This window comes from Morone saxatilis, unplaced genomic scaffold, assembly GCF_004916995.1.
Source record: "Morone saxatilis isolate NCDOM2014 unplaced genomic scaffold, NCSU_SB_2.0 Contig3, whole genome shotgun sequence".
Taxonomy (NCBI): domain Eukaryota; kingdom Metazoa; phylum Chordata; class Actinopteri; family Moronidae; genus Morone; species Morone saxatilis.
The window spans coordinates 17,733,834-17,743,870 of NW_023339873.1; the positions used below are offsets into that span (position 1 = coordinate 17,733,834).

At 38.2% G+C, this 10,037-nt stretch overlaps 1 protein-coding gene across 1 annotated transcript in view; it reads right to left on the minus strand.

Annotated features, from left to right (window-relative positions):
* LOC118336958 (thyroid peroxidase-like) overlaps positions 1-10,037 on the minus strand; it is a 30,217-nt gene that overhangs the window by 19,548 nt on the left and 632 nt on the right. The window contains exons 2-6 of the mRNA XM_035673733.1: positions 9,562-9,646; positions 9,290-9,450; positions 8,822-8,951; positions 5,024-5,153; positions 2,795-3,286 (exon numbers count right to left, since the gene is read on the minus strand). Coding sequence (XP_035529626.1) covers positions 2,795-3,286; positions 5,024-5,153; positions 8,822-8,951; positions 9,290-9,450; positions 9,562-9,646 — 998 coding nt within the window. The remainder of the gene's footprint in view (positions 1-2,794; positions 3,287-5,023; positions 5,154-8,821; positions 8,952-9,289; positions 9,451-9,561; positions 9,647-10,037) is intronic.

Sequence of the window (10,037 nt, forward strand, 5' to 3'; positions counted from 1 at the left end):
CCTCCCTACATCTTTCATATGAGTTTGACCTTCTAACTTCTTATATAACATGTAATTGCAACATGCTCACACTCCTAAGATCTGAAGATGGTACAATCACCACGCTCATAAATGCTAGATTAGTTTGTTCCCCCTCAGGGATCATTTGTGTTCCTCAATAGAAACGTTATAGCTGCGAATCACATTGGCCTTTGTTTTTCTTGCCTTCAACAGTATCTACTGTACAGTAGCAGCAATTGTAATGGTGCATCAGTACAGTGAGATTGTGGGGTACAATTTTTTTAGAATCAGCATCAGTCTTAATCCACATTCAGGGATGTGCACATTGTAAAAGGCTGTTACTCTAACCTGAAAAAAAATACCTAAACCCTACACCTAACCCTGCTGCCTACAGTATATGTTAGCCAGCTAGCCAGCTAGCTTAAATTAGTTTGTGCAAATGCGACAAGCTGTGCATTGTTTGAAGCATATGAAGAGATTTTTATGCAATTGGTCATTTTTTTATGGCTCTGGGCTATCCCATCTTTGTGTCCTGAGGAAGCATGCCTATCAAAAAGTAATAAACATAAGTAATAGGTTTAGATAATATGGCGATTTAATTTGGTCTAGCTTCAACATTTAGGGACTACTTATTTTATTTTCTCAAAAGGGGCAGCTCAACCTAAGAGAGCTGTTTTTTTTGTTTTCTTGTGCACATAGACCACATCCCTTTGAATTTCTCACAATTGTGCTATTTGTGTTATTCTTAATCTTCTGATGTCAGTGGTTGCAATAGGAAACTACTGTAGGCTGCCAGAGCTGGTAGCAGTCATCCATCTCTAGAAACGTAGATACTGCATTCTTGATTTGACGTGCGTCTGCGCTGTCGCCATATTGGGGAGGTCAAGATCCGCCAGTTAACAATATTGAGAGAAGCAGACAAAATTGACTGTAACTCACTTCATTCTGAACCAGTTTTCATGAAAATTGATTTGTTATAAATGTGACAATTTGAACCAGTTACTGGTTACTTGTAGGAACTGATTTAGTTATTGTGGGCGGATCAAATCAGCACTATGCTAAAAAACAGTCAAGAGTCACCGCTTGTAAAAATGTTGCAGCATGTGTAGTGTTTGGATGGTTTGGATGCACTGCAAATCAAACCAGCACTTTGGGCAAAATACAAAATGTATATAGAATACTAGTGTGTGTGTGGGTGTGTGGTGTATAAAGTATCAACACATGGTAGGCTACAAATTACTGTAGCCAAGTGGATGTTGAGGTTATTTAGAAGGTATATTGTTTTGGCATAGAACTGATTAGATCCACTCCAACTGAATTAATTACTACAATTAACCAGTATCATGTTCAGCTTTTCACATACATAACAAACACATTTCATAAAAAATCAGTTCAGAAGTAAATGAGTTACAGTCATGTTTGTAGTAAAGTCTGAATCTTTCAGTATCGTTCAGTAGCAGATCTTGACCTCTGCAATATGGTGTCCGCGCAGATGTATAGTGGCGGCAGAAGGTATAGTGATGTTTTGATGGTTGCAGCAATATATAGAGCATGCCATCCCTAAGAATATGACTACATGGGAAGCAGGTTGAAAACAAACAAAATACGTTTCCTCTGTGACAATCTCAGGTGATACTTTCCCAAATTAAAAGGACTAAGAACACTCACCTTAAACCTGGAGAAAACAGTACAGATGTTGTTTCTCAAAAGTAAAGGCTGACCAAAGGCCACTTTTTAAAAGTAATATTTAGACCTAATTTGAAACCTCTGTGGGGTTTTGACAAAAATGAAGACATTTTTGGTATTACAGGTGTACATTTACAAGTAAAAGGTAAAATTAATTTTGCTTTTTGGCAGGGGGGAAAGAAACAATAAAGCAGTGGCTACTATGTAAAGCAGAAAAGATGAAGGTTATTTAGAATTACTATACAGTGTAAACATTTCTAGCACTATTCACTGAACTGTTAAAATTAGAGCTGAAACAATTGGTTGATCAGTTGATTGACAGACAAATAATCAGCAACAAATCTGATAATCAATCAATCAATTCAGTTTCCAGTTTGTCAAACATGTATATTTGGGGTTTTCTATAGGTAGTAAACCAAACACCTTCGAGTTTGGGATAGGTGGCCAGACAAAACATGTAATTGTGGTGAAGATTTTAGGGAATACACTTACTTGCATTCTTGCTGGGAGAGTAAGTTGACAAAATCAATATCAATCATTTATGTAAATTGGAAACCTAGGGCTGGCATGCAGTTAGCTTACCTTAACATAAAGATGGAAAGTAGGGGGCTAGCCTGGTTCAGTTTTTTTTAATAAACATTTTTATTCACCTATCAGACAACACAACAATTTGGGGTTTTACAGGGAGTTACATGATGGAAGTATTTCTTAACTGGAGCCGTGACTTCAGGCAACCAGTGGAGACACTGAAACAACCTAGTTTTTTTACATTTTGGGTTTTGTATGGATTAAATACACAAATTTGTCAAATTTAGAGGCGCTGATAGGTATTTTGTTTTAAAATTTTTGAATTTCTAGATTTTTATTTCATAGAATGTTTTCTTGTATTGTACAGACAAAACAATTTAATTGAGAAAATAACTGGCACATTAATGGATAATGACAAATAATAGATAGTAGCTGCGCTAGTTTGTCAGGTGATTATACACTGAATACATATGTATGAATATTATATTTAATTTCTGCCAATATATAATCTTACACACTGGACCTTTAACTGGGTTTTTATTTTGGCATACTGGAACAATTGTAGTAAATTGTCACATACCTGGTGCAGAGCTCCAATAATTTTGCGAGTTTCTTGGTATATTGTCTCTGGGCTCCAGTGACCATTAATGCAATTCAATGCCTCTGCAATCCGATTGTGTTCCCTAAGCCAGAGTGTATGCAAAGAGGTCAGGGGCAGACCCTCACTGACGCGACTGTCTCCAGCACTGAAACACTCCACTCTTTCCCCTTGTGGATCCTGGAGGCAAGTTGATGGCAGAGTGGCTACGAAAGGAAGGTATGGTCTTCCTTTGGGATCCTTGAATTGGTCGTTGACTGCGAGTTTCCCATTAAGGCCAGAGAGGTCACGGAGGAAGCACTCCAGTTTTGGGGTGTGGCCATACACAACCGAAGCATCCATGAATGATGTGATTGCATTCATCTGTTGTCGTTGCAGAGCTTGTCCAATATCAGACCCAAAACTGACGTAGCATGCTGGTACAGAGCGATAAAAAGGCATGCAGCCTTGTGCATCAGATGTAATATCACCCATCTGTAGAGAAGACAATTTAATTATTACAAGCTGCTTCAATAGCATCTTAAACTACTGTTGATATATCCATCAAATGTATTTGTTTTTGTGACTATGGAATTTCAAAAGACTTTTTTTGACATTTTGGGAAATATGCTTACATGCTTTCTTGCCGGGTTAGATAAGAATATTTACTTCATTTAGCAGCTGGTTAGCTTATTTTAGTTTAGAGATTAGAAACAGCTAGCCTGACTCCGTCTAGGTCAAGGTAACAAAAATCACATATCAGCTCACTTATTAACACGTTATATCTGGTTAGTTTAATCTGCACTGAAACCAAAGTGTAAAATCAACAATTTGTAGTTTTACAGAGTGGTTATGGCCTGACTATATCTTGGTCAAGAGCAAGACATTCCTGGAGTCTCCACTAGTCAGGAAGTCCAGGAAGTCAGTCTTAATGCTAATCTAAGCTCACTGGCTGCTGTCTTCACCTTCACATTAAATGGACAGATATGAGAGTGGTATTGATCTCAAAAAGTAAACGAATAAGTGTACTTCCCAAAATCTGGAACTATTCCTTTAACAGGATTGTAGCAAGTATAATTCACAACAGGTAAGCAAAACATAGTGTTGTGTTGTGTTGTGTTGTGCTTTGAGTTTACCTCAATGGGAAAGCATGGATGGATATTTTCACATGTAGTCAAACAGTCCACACCAGTCCAAAAAGCAGCACTGCTGGAGCTTTGGGGGGTAAAAGTTATGTCATGGTCAATGTACTGGCCCCACTCCACCAGCAGGTGCGAATAGGCATCATCTTCCCCTTTTGAAGAGCTCCTCAGTATTTTCTTGCTGACTTCCAGTGGCTGTTGACACAGTAGGGTTTGTTATTGGATGGCAGTGAGTACTACCCTTTAAACTGTGCAATTGCTTTCCTCTCCCAGCCATCTCCGCTGTGATTTATCAGTCAGTGTGTTTATTATGTCATCATTAAGATAAATGAACACATCATCTGGGGAAGGCCTATCATGTCCCAGTCAGGGGTTATGATGGATGATAGCTTTCTTGTTCTTTTATTCATTAAATTATGTTATAAATAGATAAATGGCTTAAGATCAACAAACGGGCTGTAATTTGTTCTGCCAAACTTCTTTTCACATCCTAATTTCTCTGGAAAAAAATGACTTTGGCAACTTATTGAAATGTGTTATGCAATGCATCAAGTATCTAAGATATTATTAACTTGACTTTTACTTTTTGTAAGACATGGAATAGCTAGGATCAAAGATTATTAAATCTAAAACCCTTTATAACAAATTATAACTATATATTATATTACATATGGAGGTAAACTGCAGGCTGGATACAACTAATGCATATTTGATGAGTTTTTCCACTAAAGGATCTCACTTTGTGTAATGAGCGCATAAATTAAGATTGAAATTCAATGCAAATATCAGCAGTTTTATCTGCTATTTGAAAGAAATAATGTGCATCCACATGACTGGAAACCAACTTCTTTCAAGCTATGGAAACATGTATTTTAAAGCACAGGCCACAATATTCAAATGCAACTATAATCTGTGTCATCTCGCACACACTTCTGCTGTTCCTAAATTGCTGTGGGCTTTATCTGCTGTAAAACAGGTTAGAAAAATAAATGGAAAGCAACATTAAGTTGGGTTTGCCGGGTGAGCTCGCTTCATTTCTAATTTCTCCACAAGACTTTTGTGTCCGTCAGACCAGGATTTTGTAGATTACCGAAGGAAGTTGGAATCCATTATGGAGCCGTCCACGGTTCCAACCCTTGGGTTCTCTCTCTCCGTCTTCGTATTCAGCTGGAAGCCATCTGACCAAAGGAGTATTGGCTGCTCCCCAGAGAGGATTTTGCCTGTCAAAAAGAATCATGAAGCATGTCCAAAAATACTGCAATGCAAAACAGTATATGTCATCACTGAATGCATCATCACTCATTTTCCTCAAAAAGGGCATCAAGAGTTTAGAATACAATTCCTTTTTTTCCCCAATGTATAGCTAATTGAGGGGTTTGCTAAATTCTGTCTATTATTGACTGGTACAATAGTGATTTCAGTTTATGGACATGAGTATGTGTTGCTATGAACATAAGATTCCTGAGGTCCTTCATCCTTGGGAAAAATGCTGGAATACTTGGAATATGCTGCACAGTGACTGATGTGGGTATTTTTGTTGCCTCTGGTTGACAAAGAAGAAGCTAAAGTCTGCATTAAAAGAGAATTCAACCAATTTACCATCGCACACATAACTCTGTCATACCCACAATGAATCATTAAAAATTGATGCAGCCATACGAGAGATATTGTGATTTTTTTTAACGCATTCTTCTTTCTTTGGTGCCGTACAGGAATTGTAGGAAGGATGTTCAAGTGAATGGTGGATGTAAAAAGCGCAAGACTTTGACACATTGACATTTCACCGTGTTGTGTTAGGTTTAGGTAACAAAAGCACTTTGGTTTAGACTACAAAAAATATGCTTCAAGTCATCGTGGACTTTTCAATATTAAAAGAAAATTGTAAAATTTCCCTAACCTTAACTTGTAGTAGCTTAGAATGAATATTACAGGGAAACAAATGATACATTTTATTAACTTCCATATCAACAGTTTGACATTGCCAGGTTAATTAGCAATGTTTCCTCAATGTGTAGATTACAAACATTATCCTGGCTGCATTAATGTATTTGCTGTTGCAAATGTAATTTCTAGGAGATGGGGGGAGCTTACTGTATAGGAACTTTTTCACCCACTTCATAACTGCTAATTCCAAAATCTAATAATTCATTAAAATACTGTAGAACTTTTATTTTAAATTTTCCAAATTATTTCATTTGAAAATCAAAGTTTTACTCTGACCTCAATGGAACTGAGCCTTAATTAGTATCATTGGTAACACCTGTGTTTATCCTATTATTTCATGTCAAAATGGCTGCTATGTAAAAGGTTTATTCCCAGTCTCCTGTTCCCATCACTCATCAGCACACCTGTTTCCCATTCCCTCATTAGCTCCCCTGCATATATACCAGCTCTCTTTCCTCAGTCATTTGCCAGATTGTCTAATGTTCTCGCTCTTCGCCTGCTTTGTTTGCCCTTGCTGATTACCTGTTGCCAAAGTCTTCCTTGAACTTCTTACCAAGTAAACGATTGATTGCTTTCAACTATTCTGCTTCGAAGTCCGTCTGTGTGCAGGGAACCGTTACTGCATAATTTCTGGCCAGCTTGAAATTAAAAAGAAGCTCCATTACAACTCCACTGATATAGAATTTCAAAGTAGCCTCTTACTATAATAAAAATGCAGCTGAATGTGAAATGGACTTTTTCAATTTGGCAGAGAATCGGTTACCAACATTGAAAAATGTAAAAAGCGAAAATGTGCTTTTGCATTTTAAATGGGAGAGTGGCATGGAGGTGCAGTGGGGGTTGGGATTACTGAAATGGAGAGAAATGCCTCTGAACCTCATCTCACTTTTGTTTAATTTGTCTGAATTTGAATTTTGTTCACCAATGCTTGTATTGACTTTACATAGTTTACTTTGGATCTAGTCCCAGAAAAGATATAGGCCCCATTTTCCAGCCCACCTCACCAGAAAAACGGCAGTATAGGTTGTTTGTGGCTATATTTACATTTATTGTTAGGTGGGACCTCTAGCACCCGTAGTAATTATGACGGGAGTAAAGGAGGACAAAAGGTCAGGTGACAAAGTATAAAGAGCAACAAAGTCCACATTAGGAGGAGGTTGGGGTGGATAAATAAGTCAAACAAACAAGGGACTTTCATCTAGCAGATTGAAATTTTGGTGCCCATAACAAAGCACATGGTGGACAGATGGGAGAAGAGGCGCAGACAGATGAGAGGTTCACTGACTACATTTACAGGCACAAAATATTATGTTTTATCCAGCTCACTACTTCAGGCTGCAACTCCAAGTACACATGCTGTAGGACTTAGGAAGGCGTTACCAGGGAAACAGAGTTATGGCTTGTAAAACTTTAGATTTTTTTATGCATGAAAATACATATTTTTTGGGAACGTTTTTTCTTTGGCAAGTTATCATGGTATAAGTGAAATAATGCCCTTTGAGGTGTCCATAATCAGGAATTAACAGACGACGTGGATGCCAGAACTGTCCGACGTGCAGCGCAGCAAAGTCCATTAGAATAATGGACACCTCGTCTGGCATTGTCCCTTACATGGCATTCTGTACATCCTACAGAGGAAATTCCCTCTCCCCCTTCCCTTCCCTTCCCTTTCCTTCTTTTTCAACCTGTAGTCATGTTACTCCCGTGGAAAAAGAGGTTTGAGCCATTTTGTCTCTTTGCATCAAAAGAAGTTTCTTTTTTTTCAAAGTTTCCTCTGGTTGTGGATTCGTGAGAACAGTTTCCCTCGTTTTTAATCAATTAAGCCACGTTCTTAAATAAGTCAGCATTGGGATATTTACCTATGTCCAAAAATCTTTTGAGTCAATATGCTGTTTGCATGACCCTTATCAACTGTGGAATAGGCAGGTAACAAGTCTTAAATAACAGATTTACAGAAGAGCCAGAGAGCAAAGGCATTAAGCAAGTTTTAGAATCTTGCAGAGAGTTGGGAGTGGAAATAAACCTGTATATGTAATTATGGGCTGATTAGGGAAAATGGAGAGCAAGTGAGTGAGCAGGGAACGTCAGGTGACTGGGACTGGAGGAAAAGGGGTTACTGCAGGGCAGGAGGGAGTGGCTGGATGTGGGAGTCAGCTGACTGGGACAGGTGGAACAGTCTGAGGCCATCTGGTGAACAGCAAGAGAATGGCAATGATTGGGTGGAGAGAAGGACAGAGAGGCAGAATGTGACAGTAACTTTGGTAAATAAGTCTGCATTTATCTATATATTAATATAGGTAATTCTTACTCTGTTGTCCACAGCTTCTTTATATAGCTTCTCCTTTAGATCATTAAATCTCTGCAGCTATCTTAAGGCACAAGTGTGAGTAAAGTGCCACTGTGTTTACCTTCATTAAATCACTTGCAAATTACACCAGGCTGCTACAACACACACCTCTACACACATCAGATGGGCCTGTTTTAACTTGTTGTTCTTAGTAATTTTATTATTAGCCGTTACAGCAACCCATAAATCCTGTGCGTCACAGCCTCCTTTCCAACTTTCTTTTAAGCCAAATGTTTTATTCTTCAAATGCATAATGATATAATTTGCTGTTGTATGTAAACATACAGATTTGGGAAAAATAAGCATACATATATGGAAGTTCATAAGTAACAATTTTTAAAATAGAATAATTTAATTCTTATTTGCCATTTATATGCAAATTATATATGACACAATCATGATGTGATGCACATTAACCAAAATAGGAGTCTGTGCACTCTAGACTTAGTGCTTTGTGCCTTTTCTTATGCATGCACAATTAAAATAGGGCCCTATGCATGCATTATTGGTTCATATACTGTAGACAATATATTTTACTTCATAACAATAAGGTCCTGGTCATTTGACCTATCAAAACGCAGAAAGTCAGTTAGCTACCTGTTATTGCAGAGGCCAGTTATGGAGCGATACTTATCAAGATGACTGTGCTGACAGATGGCTGGATGTGTTGCAGGAAGACATTGAGACAGCTCTGCAATCAGCTCCACGTCCTCCCATGAAAGCAATTCTAGCATAGTGACACAGTAAAGACAAATTACAGAAATGAAATGGAATTTTATTTTGCCACCCTTTTAAGAGCATATGATATCTGAAAGGATACACACTATAATTGCAAATGTCCCTCTTTTGTGTTTATACATTTTCTTTATGAGGACTTTAGTGATCTGTTGGTATCTATTTAAATTATCCAGTGTTTTGGTAGAATATTAAAATGGTAAGAATAGTGGCAGTGGACCAATTACAAATTTTGGTTGTGTTAAAGTTGTTTTGTCTCCATGAATTGAAATGATGAAACTGCCTCTAAAGGTGAGTTCCTCTGGATTTAATGAAAGAAAGCAATTCTACCTGGTGTCGTGACAGCCCTTTTATGTCTCTGTCTTGCTCTGTTCTTTAGGACCTGCAGAGTTGTTTGAAAAACCTCTGCAGCTCGGGATATCTCCAGGGTCTCAGGCTCAGTTTGCCGAAGGAATGTAAACACATGCATGGAAGACGAGGGTGTGCTTCGTCTGGGCACAGAAATTGACAGATAAAATGAAAGGTTTTTTTCTTTTTGGACGGGTATTGTTTCAGTTAAAACTCAGGCAGACAATTTGACAACTCATGCAATAGTTCATTACCGTTGTCTGGAGAGAAGTAAGGCTTCGTGTACAATTTGAAGGCTTTCTTGATATGAGGAGATAAGCAGTTCTCTGGTGCATGTTGCTGGAAGTATACAGTATTATAACATAACAACAGGTAAATCAGTTCAATTGACATTACACACTCTCAACCTGTAACTAATATTATTTTACATTAATACAAACTAAAATACAATGCATTGTTATTCACTGATTAGCCATAACATTATGACCATTAGGGCAACAAACTGCTCTGCACTGTGTGTTCTGATACCTTTCTATCAGAACCAGCATTAACTTTTTCAGCAGTTTGAGCTACAGTAGCTCGTCTGTTGGATCAGACCACACAGGCCAGCCTTCACTCCCCACATGCATCCGTGAGCCTTGGCCACCCATGACCCCGTCTCCGGTTCACTGCTTTTCCTTCCTTGGACCACTTTTGATAGGTACTGACCTCTGCAGACCGGGAACACCCC